Raw genomic sequence first — 18,465 nt, 5'->3', positions numbered from 1 at the left:
CATTAATTCCTTTATATTTCCACCATTCCAAAGTCTGCTCCCTCAAAGCAGCCCCTTTCCCTTTAAGCTATACACATGTGAAAAATGAAACTATTTTTTTTTGCAGCAGAATATTTTTAAAGAAATAACTGCAGAGGTGCTGATTTACCACTACAAATGTAAACAGAGTTGGAGACAGTAATCCATATCCTGTCCTCTGCTACATTAATCCAATTCCATTTCAGCTAAGGGCAGCCTGATGCTCATTATCCTTCAAGAAGGCAGGACTTGCTTGCCAAATATATGCTTTTGTGGTACTTATTATGCTTCCAAATATTTCTTCACAGTTTCCTGTTGCACAGTCCCAGTGTATTTTTAAAAAAAAAAAACCTTTTTCATTGCTTTGAAACCTCTTACTGCAATTTAATGATGAAGAATAAAAGAAGCAACAAGGCAATACAGTTATGGCAAATGTCTTCGACTCCTTTAAATAATTTTTGTTTTTCTCAATTACAGTCAGTGGGTTTTATAAATTAGAACTGAAAAAGGCCATCATATTAGGTCATGGAGTAAGTCTGACATTTTGCATTCTTGTTTTAAATAGGGATTTTACTACATGCTCCTGTGCAACGTACAGTCTCTTTCTTTCCTTTATCTTTGCCCAAGAGGGCTTGGCTGGCAAGCTCAAATATTAATTCCACCTGGAGCAGAGACACTGTTTTGCACATTTTTGTGCAGCGCACACAACTCCGCTGCCAGGTGTGAGACTCTCCAACTATTCTGGAGTACAGCCTGGTATAAAACCTGCAGTCCCGGCCACATCCAGAGCTTCATGGTGCTTTATAAACAGAGAGTGAGGACCATAAACTTACAACCTAATCAACTATAGCAGACAAGTGCCAAAGGGACCAAAGTTCAAAGTGTGAAATAACAAAGTAAGGAGTAAGGGAGAAAGAAAGGTATTTAACAGTCATGCCAGCCAGCCCAGTCTCCTTCCACCAGGCTGCTTTGCCCAGCTAAAAATGTCATGCAGAAGATTCTCGTTAGTACTTTTCTGATGTCCGAAGGAAAAATATTAATGAAAATATACCATTCAAAGCCTGAACCATCCCTCGAGTGGCTGTGTTTGTTACAAAATCACTGAGTTATCAAAATATTTCTTCCTGGTTCTCATTAATGTGTTGCTTCTTGGGCCCACTTTAAAATAACCATTACTGTTTATCTGTTTCTAATTCTTTCTATAGTTGTTGTTCTTCTCTAAATTTTGTAGCACTTTTATAACTAAAGCAGCAAGGAAATATATAAGTTTATAAACAACAGACTGTCTTCATCCTTTCATCCAAACTGCGTCAAGAGGCTAGTCTGTGGAAAGAGCTAATGATCTAATCAGCATAAGAACATATTACAAATTGGAATTCTAATAGATAATCTCTAGATGCAGACTTATGTAATTATACTGTTGGAAAAATTGAATATTTTTATATGATTGCTTTTTCAGTTGCTGTAGCCTCCTGCAACAATCTCTTTAGTACTTAAATTCCTAGTTGCATTCATCAGAGAAGGCTTTGAATGAACATTCCTTGACAAGGTGGCCTTCAACGAGGCAGGCAGGAAGGTTGCAACGAAGAAAAAGAGTATGCTACGAACAGGTACAAATGGACTGCAAGCCATGTGATTTCTTTGTATTCTTTGTTAACATGATATTAGCAAGTTGTTTTCATGCAGTTCATCAGCTAATGCAATCTGTGTATGATACAGTCCCATAACAGTTCAGTAGACAAGCAAACTGAAATAGCAATAAGCAATGAATCAATAACTGCCTGCTGAAATTACAATAAACAACAAATTAACGACCTCTTCTTAGGGCTTCCTTGAATCTGTGGCTTCTGCTTCATTTGAATTTCTGCCCTACAAATGAAGCACTAATCTGCTTCCGTTGCTGATAAAATCAGAATTAGGAAATATCTGGTGCAGCATTACTATATTTAGTCATACACTTATTTGTTTGTGCCATCTTAAGCACTGCTCAGTCCCAAGAGCCCTAAAAGAGAAATACAGTTAGCTGTAAAACATGAACAAAACCCACAAGTACTTGTCCCAACAATTATTACAAGTTGCATCTGATGGAAAGGCCTGTCTGTTGGGGGTGCTTGGAAACAAATTTTAAGCCTGAGGTTTCAAATATATCTTAACAGAAAAGTAAAACTAAAGCAAGTTCTCTCTACTTCTTAAGCTATCCTCCTCCTCTCAGCACTTAATTTTGAGAGGCGCACAGTAATAAAAGCTCACCATTTTTACTCTAAACTCCATCAAAACAAGGTCAGCTGTAGTTCTGTGCATTTGCAACAGCCAGACAGAAGCATTGACATACTCCCTCTGCTCTCTGCATTGAGCCAGGAGAAGAAACCCCTTTTTTGTCCTTGGAGGTACCAGACATGCCGTATCTTCCACACACCTTCGCTGGGCTGCTTTTTGAGATTTCATCTTCAATAGCCCATCAAAACTGACACAGCATAGCAGATAAGAAATGGGATGGTCCCACCTTTATATTCTATATACCAGTCATGACCCTTTTTGCTACTCATGAAATTGGGCAGCAAAGACATAAGACGAAATGGGCTGCTGGAATTGCCATCATGTTTTTATTCGATAGAGAATTTTTCTTGTCCATTTTCTAAACTGGTTGTGTTATTTCAAAGAATCAGAAACAAAGTCATGATCAAAACCACACATATAGAATAACTTAAATAAACATTTTTCCTTTCAAACAAGATTGAAGTAGAGGATAAATAAAATGTATTATTCTGGAAATTCTCCATGAACAGTTCATATCTAATAGTTTTTCCATTAACTATTCAGATAATCAATATATATCACCTAAGCTACTCTGGCACTGACTAGATCTTTAGAGGAACAAGTCAGCTGGAAAAAATGAGATTTCACTTGAGAATAAATTTATAGAAATTAGGTTTCTTAATGTTTATACATCCTTAATCCTCTGTTCCTTAGGAAGAGGTTTTTCTCCTTTCTCTCTTGGACTACAGTGAATTGGTTTTACCTGAGCAGGGCTGGAAGCTGTTAGTGCCATCACTTAGTTTAGCTAAGAAACTAAGAAGCACTGGAAAACATTAGGGATCATCCACAGAGCCAACATTATCCTACTGAGGCTAAGCTTCTGAGTAACCCTCCTCAGAGTTGCTCTTTGCTCCTATAGAGAAAATTATTCACTTCATTCACCCCAGAGATAGCCCAGTATTAGCTTCAATTGGCTAAGTCTAGCATCTGTGCACATCCATGCACTGCTTGCACAAGGAGGGACCTTCGCTATAGTGAAAGAATCAATCTAGGTCAGCAACACAGAGGCTGTGGTGTCAATCATGTGCAGAGGCTTATCATGCACTTTCTACAGGCCCTGTTTTAGCCCAGTGGTTACAGCTGAGGTTGCCTTGGCAGCCAGGGAGCCCTCTGTACAGCACTGCACAGACCAGACAAGCAAAATGTGTCTTTGACTTGGAGATCTCACAGCCTGGGATAACATAATAACAAGCAGTCCTTCCCAACAACATAAGTAGAGCTGTTTCCTCTCTTCATGCCATATCCCTGCATAACCCCAATGTCATAAAAAAGTACAGCTGTTGCTCATTATATTTAACATTAACAAGATAGGCAAAGAGAGAGAATTTTAGTTCAGTGCACCAGACATTAGCTTTTTCTTTAAGAAACTGAGTTGAAAAAACAGTTTCCTTCTGTTTATTTCTCATTAATACCTGTTGTCTGCAGAATTAATAGAAAATACTTAAATAATGTATACTCCGCCTAAAATAACTGAGCAGCTGACAATGATCAGCCTCATCCTAACCTGAACCTTAATTCAGTCAACCTTTGTATCTTTTTTTCTGAAAATGCCTTCTCTTTCTTGTCACTGAAGTATTACCAACTCTAACTATTTCACCTCACATCTTATTTAGTGTCTGCCCTAAAATCTCAGTTCCTGTAGGAAAGCAGTTAAAAGAAAATTTTAATTTCCCTTTGCAGAGTTTCTAGGTCTCATACTTGCAGCAAAAGGCTTGAAAACATGAACTATACCAGTGTAAAGAAAGAGAATAAAAACCCTCAAAGGCACTTTTTAAACAAAATTCTCATGACTTTTATGACAAGCTTATAATCTGAATAATAGAGACAGGCATCTGACTCAGGATTTCTAAGTTCTTGAGGTGCAAATGTAAGGATTCCTCTTCAATTTCCCTGCCGCCTTCTGCTTTTCTACTCTAGTATTTTGCATGAGGAACGGAGATGCCCAAATTTCTGGTAGAAATCGGGTTCAGCACAATTCAGAGCTTCCTCATCTATGTAGACAGCTGGTCTCCGGGAAGCCAAAAAGTACTGCACTTTCCGCAGGCTCCATCCCATCACGTACTTCAGCCAGCCACTGACAGCAGCTGTAGACCTGCCAACGCCAGCGTTGCAATGAACGTAGACAGTGTGTCCATTCTCCAGCAGCCCGTGCAAGAGGAAGACAGCTTGTGGCAACATCTGTATTCTTCCTAAGGTTAAAAACAAGGCATGTTCATTTGCATTTGAGAAAGCTAGGTTCACGGATGAGATTGTCTGTACAGCTTGATGAACTGTAAATCATAATGGCAAACCTGACATATTTGGAATTTTTTTTTTTTTTTTTAAATGGCCTTCTACCCTAACTTTGTTTTTTCTTGCAACATAGATTCAGATCACACAAAATCTGTAAAATTCACCAAGTCTTCTCCAAATATACATTCTGATTAACACTGGATGTGTGTGGTATGTTCATTTTCAAAGGGACTGAGACAAGGCAGCAAATCACATCAAAGAGCACATCTTACATAGCATTTAAGTTAGTAAGCTAAATATGAAATGTTTTTAGTACTGGAGGTTTGTGAAGCTAGCTATATACTGCTGCTTTCAAAAACATTGTAATGAAGACCATTATGGCAATAATAAGTTAGAGAGGGAGATCAGAAGAGTATTCTCCTGTACAACTTAATAGTGTTATGATTAAATTGTGTACTACGCATATGGTTCAACAACACGGAATAGCATTTGTCGCTCCCAAAGGGATGAATACTCCTTATTTCCTGATGCCTTTCTCCCTGTTACCTCTGTTACCCTGGGAACTAAGCTGCATCAGAGCCTAACTTTTCCTCATGGCACAGATGAGGACTGACATTAAGCCCTTTCAAATCGCTGTTTTAAGGTGTCCTATTTTCCCTGATGTCCTGTTACTGATATGACAGTTCTCTATTTGTGGCAGCAGTATTTCACTCTATGGAAAGCACTTTCTTCTGCTGGTAGGCAGGTAGCAAATCATATCCTGGGCTACATTCAAAAGAAGCATGATCAGCAGGTGGAAGGAGATGATTATTCCCCTCTACTCCACTCTTGTGAGACCCCACCTGGAGTACTGCATCCAGCTCTGGGGCCCCCAACATAAGAAGGACATGGACCTGTTGGAAAGGGTCCAGAGGAGGCCACAAAGATGATCAGAGGGCTGGAGCAGCTCTCTTATGAAGACAGGCTGAGGAAGCTGGGGTTGTTCAGCCTGGAGAAGAGAAGGCTCTCAGAAGACCTTGTAACAGCCTTCCAGTACCTAATGGAGACCTGCAAGAAAGCTGGAGAGGGACTTTCTACAAGAGCAAGTAGTGATAAAACAAGGGGTAATGGCTTTAAACTGAAAGAGTGTAGATTTAGATTAGATATAAGGAAGAAATTCTTCACCATGAGGGTGGTGAAGCACTGGAACGGGCTGCCCAGAGAAGCTGTGGATGCCCCATCCCTGGCAGTGTTCCAGGCCAGGTTGGATGGGGCTTTGAGCAACCTGGTCTAGTGGAAGGTGTCACTGCTTATGGCAGAGGTGTTGGAACTAAAGGAACTTTAAGGTCCCTTCCAACCCAAATCATTCTATGACTATCACATTCACTTGAAAAAACGCACACTTTCTAACCTACTGGTTGGGAACAAGATTTTGAACTGAGCATTCCAATGGAGGAATTAAAAATAATAATGATTTATGTTCAATATCAGGTGCTACGGGTATTCCAAATTAATTAAAAATGAATATATAAAAGAATCTATGGAGATTTATCAACCTGGGATACTATAGTCACAGAAAAAGTATTTGTTGGGGGAAGGGGATAGCAGAGACAGACACACAGCACTGTCTCTCCATTTATAACCAGCAAGGCTGGCAAGCTGTCCTGCTGTGCAAGCTTGCAGTCTTCCACCTACACGACATATTTTCATTATACAGGCTGAATTCAAGCTGAAAGAAAAAACAGCCAAGCAGTTATCAATGTGGATGACTTTAAACTCAAATACACATAAACTGCCAGACACAAAGTACTTTTTATGGCTTCTCCGCCTACAAGAAAATGCGAGTAATTTGTTAGAGACAACACATAGAGAAATTATACCTCCTGTGTTAGCTATATTTTTAAGCAAAATTTACACAGGGAAAAAAAAAAAGCCATGAAAGTGGCAGATTAGTAACTTAAAGTGTTTGTTACTATTAATTTACTGCAAAATTGACCTAAGCATTACCTTCAGTGCTCATGTCTGGGGTTGGCATCCAGACATAGGCAAGACCTTCCTCTTTATACAGTTTAATGAGAATTTCAGGGCTCATGGGTTCCGGGTAGCGGTTGCAGCCCCAAGAATTCTGAACAACGTCCCATTCGGTCTGGAAGTTCATCACAGCCGTAACACCCAGCTCGTGCTTCAGCTTCACGGTGACGTGCTCCAGCTGCCGAGGACAACTTCCCAGCCAGATGTTTGGCAGAATTCTAGCATTGAGAAAACATCGTAGTGGGATTGATTAAAATACCTTAACAAGGAAACGGCCAACTTCCAGCTCCAAACCTGCTTAGCATCATCACACAAACACTGCTAAGAGCAGCTTTTTCATGTCATGCAGTAAGCAGCTTCTTATTTCATTACAGTTGAGTTGGTAATGTTTGATGATGGGGACCAAGTTCCTAACCTACCACAAAGAGCCAGACACCCTGAGAAAAAGCTCAGAGCATAATTACTATCACAGGTCTCCAAGGCATCCATCATTAGGCCTGCAGTAGAAGCTTACTAACATCACAGATTAGAAAACTCTGAAGATTCAAGCAATTTGCACAAAAAAGGACCTAAAAGATTCACATCTAGATCTGAATTACTCTATTAATTAGTCAAACACATAGAACTCTTCCAGCTTTGCAGCTACCTCTATTATAAGGAAACCAGACAGAACAAAAACCTCAACTTAAACTCCTCTGTGAGGAAACTCGAAAATGAATGAGTAATTTTCTTCTCATTTTTCTCTGTTCTTGTGAAGTCTAGTGGGAACCAAGTACAGAATTACAATACATGTCCAGCTTCCCTTAAGGCCTGAAAAACAAGCAATTTTGCAAGAACACTTGAGAGATATGTGTAGCATGGATAAACATCCATATTGCTGGTACTTATCTAAATCAAACTTCAAGACTTCTATGGTTTTCCCACTGTTAATTATCAAAAAACTATTGTATGTCTCAACAGATTTTGACATGAATATAAACTGAATATTAAGATGCTTGTTTTCAAATGAGGATTTTTGATCTGCATATGCAATTAAACTGATGGTATGTACAATGGATTATTTATATACAAAAATTGTCAGTGATCTAATTTAATTTTTTTGTTTGCATCAACTTTTATTTTTAACATGCAATCACATATTACACAAAATATCCCTACAGTTGAACGTACTACTGTAAACATTATTAACTACAAACATTGCAAACATTATTAACTCCAAAAAAATTGAAGCCAATCTATAACAAAAGCAAGATCCTCAAAAATAAAACATCTGCCATGCATTTCTTATGGTCTTTTTCAATTTGAATCTCAGAGACAAATAAGAAAAGTTTTATGCTTATTCAGGAGCAGTTGCTCCTATAAACAGCCCTTAAATCATCATGTAGCTATTTCCATTCCACTATCACAGTAGTAAGTGATTACTAGCACTTAATTAAGACCTACAATTGATGATTATTAAATCTTGCTATGTTACTACTGAAAGATTGTCAAAAAGAAAAATTCAACTCCAGGTAGCATGTGTTGTTTCCTGTATTTTAGCTGCATCTACAGTGAGTTACATACCAGCCTTACATACCAGTCTTTGGCCTTAATGGCCCATTTTAATGAGACAACAGACTTTATTTCAGTCTATGATAAGTGAGTCAAATTTAGACAAATATATTATATTGCTATTATATAGCAAATAACCATTTCAACCATGTTTCAACAGTGATATTGTTTGAAGATATTTTACTTGTTTTTTCTTTCACATCCCATGTTCTGGTTTAGATTGCAGTGAGAGTATTTCCTACTGCTAATAGAAAATGCATTTGTTCCTGAGCAGTGAGCAAGCTTTAACCCAAAATTTCAGAAATTAAGATTTACACCTTGAAGTTGTGTCCTTTGTCACTTTTCACACACTCCTGAACACTACCTATATGAAGAAGAGAACATATGAAAAGAAAGAAGTTCTAATACACAGGTTCTGGATTTCTTAAGCTACAAATTAAATCCAGTTCGCATGTTGAGAAATATCACTACTCAGTCAACAGTGGACTCCACAGCCACCTGAAAGAGATACAATAAAGCACTACAATTGTGTATTACCATTATGTTCAAGGCACAATCCCACACACTGGTATAGGAATGGAGCTTCTCAAAATTGCCCAAAATCCAGCATAACCAGCTCAAGCAGTCCGACCAACCAGAGGGGTCAGCAAAGGTCCACTGTAAAAACTGCTTCACTGCCTCTCTTTCCCCACACCAGCCCCACAGCAAACCCCAGCCTAACTTGAAAGAGTGATCGCTGTCAGGCTTCTGCCAGAGAAATTCGCTGAATGTAAGTTAAAGTGCCCAAAGAGACGCAGATGAATGACTGCAGATGAGCAATGCGCGCAAAACTCTATAGCCAGGAAAGACAAATGGCAACATCACTAATACCGTGTGACAATATGAGGATATTCTTTCAAGAACAAGGACATTAGTAGCCTTCCTTCAAAGGCTTTCCTGGAGACTTATACGTATGTAACTCTCTCAATATTTTGGGAAACATCTAATACAGTAAGTTACCTTGACAGGAGAGCAAAAGGGTGTTTTCTAGCATTTGACTGAATCAGGAGTGACTGAAGTGTTCCTGAGATAAATAAAATTCTGGGTAGCATTCTTGCTTACACATTAATCAATGCTTTATAATTTTTCCCCAGTGATTATTCAGCGGGTGAACATAATTGCTGTGCTATCTGCAAAACCACTGGGACATACACCATTTGTTTATTTTCTTCTTATAGCCTAAAGAATCTTGTTCATGACAAGACCTCCTGTACTGCACAATAATAATTGAATTTACTGAACAATCTGATGGGTTTACCGTGTTTTTATCACTGTCTTTCCCTGTAATTAAGCGAACTAGTGGTGGCATTCACAGAATGACCAAAACAAAGTATTTAGGACAGCCAGTTCTTGTGAATTATTTTTTTTCTGATCAGGTCCTAGAGTTTAGCCTTCGAGACAATCAAGATGCAGGCTCGACCTTAGTCTTCAAGCTGCTTATTTACCCACCTCCAAATAACTGTGAAGTCTTGTCTTGCTGGACAAAGCTTAACCACCGTTTTACCAGGAAAACAGTCCATGCAGAAAACAGTACTGCAGAGTCGTCTTATCAGCCAATTTATGTAAAAGTTCTGGGATTATCCTACTACATAGTACCTATATTTCCATTTGGCTTTGTCTGCTTCATACCTTGACTTTGTCTTATATCAGAAGGAAAGAATAAAAAAGGTCATGTGAGTACAGAAACTGATGGAGAGTTTAGCAGCTGTATTTTATATATTGATTTTGGATAGCTCTACTGAGGGCTTAATTACACTGAGAAGCAGGAAAACATACAAATTAAACACAAAAAGAATGTGGCAAGTTCATTTTCACATCTCTTTCCTTAATAATATGACTTTCAGTTTTCCTTTTCCAATGTGGCCTTTCTTCTTTAAGTTGCTACTGTACTTCAGTAGGTAGTTAGATTTTAGACTCAAGAGATTTTGGCAAGGGAAAGAGACCTCTTTTACCTTTCCCTCTCAACTGTCACGTAATCATGCTCGGAGCTCTCTGACAGCTGCTGTCTTCCAGCTCACATGTAGTTCCAGCAGCAGATTAAGCAATTCCTATGTGCAGTTCAAAAAACATTTAGGGATTATGTGTGATCAATAAACCTATAATCTTTTCAGCCATTAACCCATGTCATATACTCCAAATATCACAACAGGGTTGTTTTTAAACAAAATTCCACTTAGAATTATGGTTTAATATAAATATAGGACTTTGCCACTGTACATGTTAACTCCCTGTGTTACTAAGGATAGTAAACCATGCTGGGCCCCAGAGGAAAAAGTAAATTCAGTTAGAGACACTTTGTCAATAAAGCTATCACTTAGAGTAACATGAAAAATACTTGATTAAATTCTGAGATTAAGACTTGCCGATTGTCTGGAAGACCTTTCTTTAATGCTACTTTCTGTAAAGCTACTTTCAGCCTGCCCTACACTTCAGTTCTCCATCAGTAATATGGAGGTAATATTTACCTACCTTAAGAGGACTTTTGCAAATCAAATTAACAAATTAATGTGAGAAGCTTGAATTTGTGGTAACAAGGACTAAATATTAGGCAGGTGTTTGCTCAGCTTACTGGATTTACAGAGCCCAGACTGAAGGCTGACATGTTAAAAACCTGCTTTTTGACTTGTCAGCTGGGAAAACTAGCAACGATTTATCATTACTGGGGAATAAATATGGTACACCCTGAAATAATTTGTACAGTTATTTTCCATCTACCATCACACTTAAATTATTTTTAATGATGCAGACATACACTGCCCTTGGTTGCTTCCCCCGAGGACCCTGCACAGCCTAGATTAAATTATACCAATTCACTACGAATGCATCTGAAACAACAAATGCGTTCTGTTTAACCAATGCAAATGCAAACAGTCTTCCTATCCTTAAGAAGAAAATAAATCTGAGGCAAAGAAAGACTAGCATTCTGAAACATTTTTTTTTAATGGTGCAGATTGTCATTTTCAGGCTGGAGGAAATGTTCCCAAAATCTGAGGCACTGTACCTTTCAATCTTAGACTGTCACAGGTAGTAAAAAAACAATCCAGCAATTGTAGGTGTAGGGATCTGATTGACAGGGAGGGCAACCTGCCCTAGGGGAAGGTACCAGGTTACTGCATCGGGTGGTCAGCTCCTCCTTCACAGCTTCTTAAGCAGCTCCTGTGTTACTTTTGTTGATAATGGTTTAAGGCAAATGAGAGCCAAATTCAAATTTCCTTAAAATGTTGAGCTGTAAGATGGGATGACCCAGGTACTGTTTCCAGATCTCTTCAGTGTACTAGTAGCTGGCATCTACATCCTCTCCTAAAATCTGTCTTCCCTCCGCAGGAGTCACAGTTATTACAGATAAGGGTAGGATTCAAGCCTTTGGGGAACACATTTCATCAGAACATCTATCAGGTACAATATTTTAGCTGTTCTTTTATCCCTACAGTTGCCAGCTTTAATCAAGAAAGAGGACTTTGCCAAACTAAGGAAAAATCCTAAGGTATTTTTCACTGGTTATTAGCAACAGAGTGATCCATCCACCACACCATTTGTTTATATTGGTAATATTTTTTACCAAGGTCCAGCATATTATTTTAAATGAAAAGTGATGGATTGATACATCCTTCAGCACCAGGCCAAGATGCAGCCTGACGTTAAAGCTTGCAATTCATTTCAGTTGTCTGCACCAGCCTTCCTTAGATCCCACTAAGCATCTGCAGGCTGAGCACTAATATATACATATAACAAGACAGGGCAATTTAGCTGAAAAAACAAACAAAATAATTATTAAATCAGCTGTGTCCTCCCTTAAGGCTTCTATTTCCTAAAGGTGTAGCATGCAACTACAGCTACATGTAACCTGCAGCAAAATTATTCTGCATTCCCAGAAGACCAACATATATAATTCAGTGAATTTACCCCCAGCATTTTGTGATGCTTGCATGCATGTGGAGCATTTTTTGCATTGATGTATTGCTATTACCCTGACACCACTATGAGCAAGCAGCCCAAGGGGCATGTAGGCCTGAAGCACAACTCAAGAGATGTTTTTTGCAGCACTGTAAATACCAGAGACTGCTTCCAATTGCAGTGCATTCCTTTTTCCTCCCCTGATGGCGATGGAGTCAGAACTGGTTCCAAATTTTTTTTATAAGGTGGATTTTCAACGGAAAATTATGATCTGTCTGAATCAAAAGCCTGCAGTGACACTTTATACTTTTAACCAAATTTAAACTAGTTCAAAGACCAAATGTCTGATAAGAAATAAAGGGAGACAGCAGGATGGCAGCAAAAAACTCCCACCTCTCTCTCATTTGACACAAAAGAGATTTCCAAAAGTATTGCTTTGGGCATATTCAAAATGAGAACAGAGGAAATCCTACCAGCTGTAGCTAAGATGCTCTTTTGTCTTTTCTCTACCCTCTGCCTTGTGACAAGGCACATCACTTTAAATGGTGATACCACTCAATTTTGATGACCCAGAACTATCATCCTGTATGTTCTCCTTCTTTTGCCACTGGCATTCCTTTAACAGCATATAGCGGCTTATTCTTAGGTACATGGATGTCTTCCTTTTAGTACCAAATTAGACATCTCTCTTCTGGGCCTTCCTTGTTTTTAATCCTGTACTTGAGACAATGAAAATAGTAAGAGCACTTGCTAGAAATCAGATGAGGTTCCTATATCTTTGTCAAAGCAATCTAGAGACATTATTTAGATTGCTATCTAATGTCCTGAAATGCATTTACAAACAGAGAAGGATTTTCAAATGACCAAATTCTGCTCTCCAGTGTAAGATCTGAACACTTTCAAATATTGCTTGATATGTAGAAAGCACACTGATGACCATCCTCACCTTCAGAAATATTTTCCTAATATCCATTATGAATAGTGCAGTCTCAGGTCACAGCGACATCTTTTTGTCTCCATAATGGACACAAAGAAGAGATTATTCCCTTCCACTCTGCAAAATGCTTTTACCTATCTGAAAATTACTAACACACACACCCACATGCATATTCCCATATGCATGCATGCGCGCACATACACACACTTGCTTGTCATATATTAAAAGCATCTGATGATTCTTCTTTGCCTTTGGACTCTCCAGCTGGTCAACATCTTTCTTAAGATGTTATGCCCAGTACCATTTCTGAGAACTGAAGATTAGTTCCTTCTTGTGGTTCAAAGGCTATAACCCTCCTCATAGTTACCTGACTGTCCTTTTACAGCCTGACATTGTTGACCTATATTCAACATGGAATTCTGTTTTCAAGTTAAGATCTCTCACAAGAGATGAGCCTACTCAAGGAGAGAGTAAAATCTGCCCAAAACAGGATTATTTAAGATTTTATTAGTTACAACTACTAGTGACATCAAATAAAACTAAACAATCATGCAGCAAAGGAGCAGATAAGATTCACAGTTGATGAATATATCTCAGTAATACACCTTGGAACAACCTCAGCCACTCACACAAACCACTGGGTTTTAAGCTAACTACAATCAATAAGAAAGGGAAACAGTACATGCTTGGAGTGATGCTTGGTGAAAGTGTTGCTTTATAGAAAAGTCAAAGTAGTAATATTAGCCTATACAAAAAAGTGAACTGAAAATAACATAAAACGTATAGTAACATTCTAAAAATCAATGATGCCATTCTATGTACTCAAACTTTGAACTTTCTATTAAAAATTTATTGTAACAAAAAAGATATAGAAAAAATTAAAACATTCAAAATACAGTAGATGCCAGTTATTTCTTCTGAAAATACTTTCATATAAGGGCAGACTAAGAATCTGGCTTTTTTAAGAGGTCAGAGGATGATTGCTTAAAGCTAAAATACTTGGGAGGGACAAATCAGCTGTCTCTATCTACATAAAAGAAATAAAGAAACTCAACTTCCGTACAGCTTCACCTATAAAGCAATTACCAAGAGATGAAAGAAAAATGGAAGATTTTTTAATTATTTTTTTTTTAAATTCTTGCATCTTCCTCCAAAATATTAACACAGGCAGATATCAAAACTGAGGAGTCCCTGGTTTGATCTTGTACAAGAATTCTGGTTTCATCACACTCCCTTTAATACAGGACAGAGAGATCTCATAGCAAAATGCCTCCTTACCAGTGAAATAATGAAGTAGAACTGAGGGGTTACGACACTGACATTTCATTGCACATTGCACAGGGCACGTGGGTAAATGGCTGTGGTCTTAATCCCTTCACCTGCCGACTTACTGATAAAGTCTCCTTGCAGAAGACAAGCTGATGGAGCCTTTGTGATGAGAGGCTTGACTTAAGCAGGATTGACAGAACACAGTCTGATGCACTCAATTGCCCAGCACTCAGATAAAGCACTGATGGCCAGAGCAGGAGAGCAAAGTTTAATGATACTATGGCCTAACTCACGGAACACCAAGATCTAATAGCTAGGCTTAATAAGATCACTCTTACCAATGAAGATGGAATAAATGGCCATAACCTTAGCAGAAGTCATCAGAAAAAAGAGCTGATTAATGATTAAACGATATCCTACTGAAACGACACAACTGCAGACCTGGTAAAAACTACTTATATTTTTGAACAAAAAATTGCTTTTACCTAAATACCAAATATAGAAGAAGCACAAGTCATTGCCTATAAATTTGTTCTGCTTTATCACTGAAAGAGTGCAGTTTATTGTGAAGTTAAGAATTCTGCCTCAGGGCTTTAAATGAGGAGAAATAAATAGACTACAGTGTAGTTCCAAGGTGGTTTTTTTCTTCTTTTTCTTTGGCACTGTGATGAAAAGCAATTAAGCTCTGGCAAATTTTCTTCTTAGATGTAATTTGGACTACTTATCTAGCCTCTCACATGGGAGCAGACTTGGCAACTAAAAAGAAGCACCTGCTTTTATCACTTTAGAACAACACTTTGTCGGCTTAGCAATATGCAAAGTTTCTCAAACCCTTGAATTCTGAGTGTTATGCTTAATAGTATCTTGTTTATTCCATGTTCACAAATTTATGCATGAATGTGGCATCAAACTACCTCATTTGCTGCTATGCAGGGCAAATAAGCCATTAAGATTTGGCCTCAAACTGACAATGCACTAAAATGAATAATAAGGTAAGAATAATATCAAACCAACAACTGAAATATAAGGTTACCTAGACAGGCAGCTAAAAAGCAGTTCCAGTGGTACAGTGCCCTCAGGTTCTGCTGTCTTAGGCGGGGATTTCTGCAGCACCAGGTTGATGGCACAAATCTTCACACACCAATCTGTATCTACAGCAGGAGATATAGTGCACTCTTCAGGTTACAAGACAAGGAGCAACCATGCTACTGCCTAAGCACAGCACAGCTCTCCTCCTCATCCATAACCTTCTGGTGGATTCTAACTCTGGGGAGGTTTGTAGCCTATGTCTGCTTTATGGATTGTCCTAGCTTTAACTCCAGCAGAGGTATAGGATAAGTGGGATCCACATGAGTAGAATTAAAGTCATTGATATAAGAGAAGTTTAGTCTAGATAAATCTACAAAGCTTTCTGTTTATGGCCCATTTTCCCCTTCCACAGCAATGCCAAGCATTCCCTTGCAAGGAGCATTAAGAACTTCTAATAAAGAAGAAACTCAAAAAAACTCCCATTTCATAAGGGGAGCTGCAGAGATAAAGGGCAGTTCTAATACCCTATACCCTGCAAAAGCAGGGAATGTATTTGATGAAAACACCTAGACAACCGGGAAGTAAACCACATTCCATACTGCAAAAATGACAACAATACTTGGATAAATAAGCAGTAGTGCTATGCATGAGAGTCACAAAATAATTCTTCTTTTGTATTCAGTACTGGAAGATCATCACCAGAAGGATTGGGAAGAAGGAAGAGAAACACATAGAGAGCCCAGCAGCGAGAATCAGAACAATCAGAAGAATTTTCAGAGAAATGCCTGAAAGAATCAAGGGTTAATATTAAAATGAAAATACTCAGATGTTCCAACCTCAACTACTCTGTGATTCTGTGAAAAAGGACAAGAGTTTCTAAGCATATGAGAGACAGCTATAAAGGATACTAATTTATTCTCCATGTCTGCTGTGAAGAGGACAAGAAAAAAATGAAGTTAAATTGCACTAGGAAGACTTAAGTTGAGATTAGGAAAGCTTTTAATGGTAGGAATAGTGAGGTAATTGAATGAAGAGTAACAGGCTGTAGAGTCTCATCCCTGAGATGCAATCTGATTTAAGATCAGTCTGGATAAACCTGGAGTGATTTAAATATAATAGCAATTAAGTTAGAACAAGGAAATGGACTGGAAGCTTTCTGAGGTCTCTTTGAGCCTATGATCTATGATACTATAATCATAAGCTTTAATTTCCATCTCTGGCATCACTACCTATAATAATTTATCAAGATCCATCTTGAAATAATTTAGGTTCCATGTCCTCCCTGCCCTATTTGAAAGGTCATGCCAGAATTCAGACACCGTTCCTTTCATGTCAGAAGCCTTGTTCTAATTTACACTCTAAATTCATTCGGAAGCAATTAATATCCATTTGATCTTAAAGCAGGTTCAATTTCAATAACTCTTCTTCCTCCTTTGTGCTAATTCCTGAATGTCTTTTACAAATAGCAATTTATCTTCTTTCTCAGTCTTCAGTTAACTATCCTGCCTGTCTCAGATACCAGAAGTAGTCAAGCTATAGTAGCACAGAATTCATTGCAAGCCTATTTATTTTGCTCCAACTCTAGTGTAATAAAAGCAACAAAGCCTGCAGAAAATGCCCTCATGCATTCCAACTTACTTCAGGTATCTCTGCTTTTCACTGTGGCTTATGTTGAAAGCTTATCTTGTGTCAGGGAACCTCTGACACAGAAATAAAACAGATTGCTACATCTTTTTGTAACCAAATTTGCTATTCCCATTCCGCTCATGATGCGAAGAGGATGTAAAGTTCTCCTAACAAGAAACCTTGGGGATTCTTTTCGTGGGATATCTCCTGACCACAAAGTTCATGTGAAAAAGGCAACATAAAAGAGGCATTCTGTCCCCAGCAACAGGGTTTGTACCATTACCTCAAAGCCAATTACTAATAAATGAGATAAACCAGCCTGATACAGCTGAACTCTTCCATGCCAGGACTAGAACATGTTCCAGTCTTGTCCCCCTTTGGGAAATGAAAGTCCAAAAGGGATTGTAAACCATCTTCATTCTTCTGACACAATAACAGATCAAATGTATCTAATTTTGTCTCTATGATAAGTGTGCATGCTGCAATAAATTCAATGGAATTGCTCTCATTAAGTTTGCAGTATATTTAAACATAGACAGGGAAAAAAAACCCATATAAACTCTTATCCCTTTCATTCACTTCACTCCATTAAAAAGTTTAAAGCAAATTAATTTATATCTTAGAAATTTTTAATAATCTATTTTATCTCTGCTTTAGATACAATCTAAAATAACTTGGTCACACAAGACTTTAAGAACATGGCCAAAACTAAATTGTGGAAGATAAAATGTTATCCTCCCTGTAATCAAATGAAATATCTTCTGTCATATTTCACTATGTATTTGTACTATGAAGATAAGAAAATAATCATTCATAAGTAGACCAGTGCCTTGGAGGCAGGGCGTCAAGATCTAGCCTTATACAACTTAGTCAGACTTTATACCTGCAAGGTTTCTACTGATGCCTAAGGAGCACACTTCACGCAGCAGAAAGCAGGATTTGCCTTTGCAGGGAATTACTCTTCTTGCACTTTCATTTGTATAAACATTATCTGAAGCAAACAACGTGCCAATTACAAAAATATAGCCTGAGAAAAGAATCAGGTTCCAAGGCTTGTACTGAACAACCTGGAAAGGACTCCTCTGTTGGCTTGTGAGGATTAATACTTAAATGCTCCAATTATAGAATCTCGTCTCATGCAACCATGGTTGCCAATGGTTACTCCCTACATATGTCTCTGTTAGGTTGCCAACATTCCCATTTGTTTTGAATTAGAACAAATACTCGGAAACACAAGAACAACAGGCTACTAAACTAAGCCAGATCGGAACGAGCCATGAATCTCTTGGCATTAGGAATGAGAATTTCTAACATTAATGCTTAGCAATGGGAATGATGCCACTGCTGGCACCTTTAAGTTAAAGCATCTTAACAAAATTGACTTAAACCATTACAGAAGAACTTCAGGTTAGTGCCCAAGAAGTTTCAGGAATCGTTGGTAAAAATATCTTTTCTCTTCTTTCAGAGTTTACGTGTTAGCAGCTGCTTAGAAATCTGAACTGCAAAAATAATAAAAGATAAATTCACTTTTCAAAATACAGCAT

General features: G+C 38.1%; 1 protein-coding gene across 8 annotated transcripts in view; it reads right to left on the bottom strand.

The window, feature by feature from the left end:
* Positions 1 to 2,594: 2,594 nt before the first annotated feature.
* The window catches only part of EPM2A (EPM2A glucan phosphatase, laforin), a 53,036-nt gene continuing 37,165 nt past the window's right edge, over positions 2,595 to 18,465 (bottom strand). For all 8 annotated transcript variants that reach the window (XM_065057530.1, XM_065057522.1, XM_065057525.1 and 5 more), the window contains 2 exons: positions 6,553 to 6,794; positions 2,595 to 4,523 (listed from right to left, as the gene is read on the bottom strand). In XM_065057530.1, the coding sequence (XP_064913602.1) occupies positions 4,243 to 4,523; positions 6,553 to 6,794 (523 nt within the window). In that variant the 3' untranslated portion in view covers positions 2,595 to 4,242. The remainder of the gene's footprint in view (positions 4,524 to 6,552; positions 6,795 to 18,465) is intronic.

The sequence above is a fragment of the Columba livia genome, chromosome 3 (genome assembly GCF_036013475.1).
Source record: "Columba livia isolate bColLiv1 breed racing homer chromosome 3, bColLiv1.pat.W.v2, whole genome shotgun sequence".
NCBI classification, from domain to species: domain Eukaryota; kingdom Metazoa; phylum Chordata; class Aves; order Columbiformes; family Columbidae; genus Columba; species Columba livia.
The sequence above is the reverse complement of the archived record's forward strand: the minus strand, read 5'-3'. Positions and strand labels throughout refer to the sequence as shown.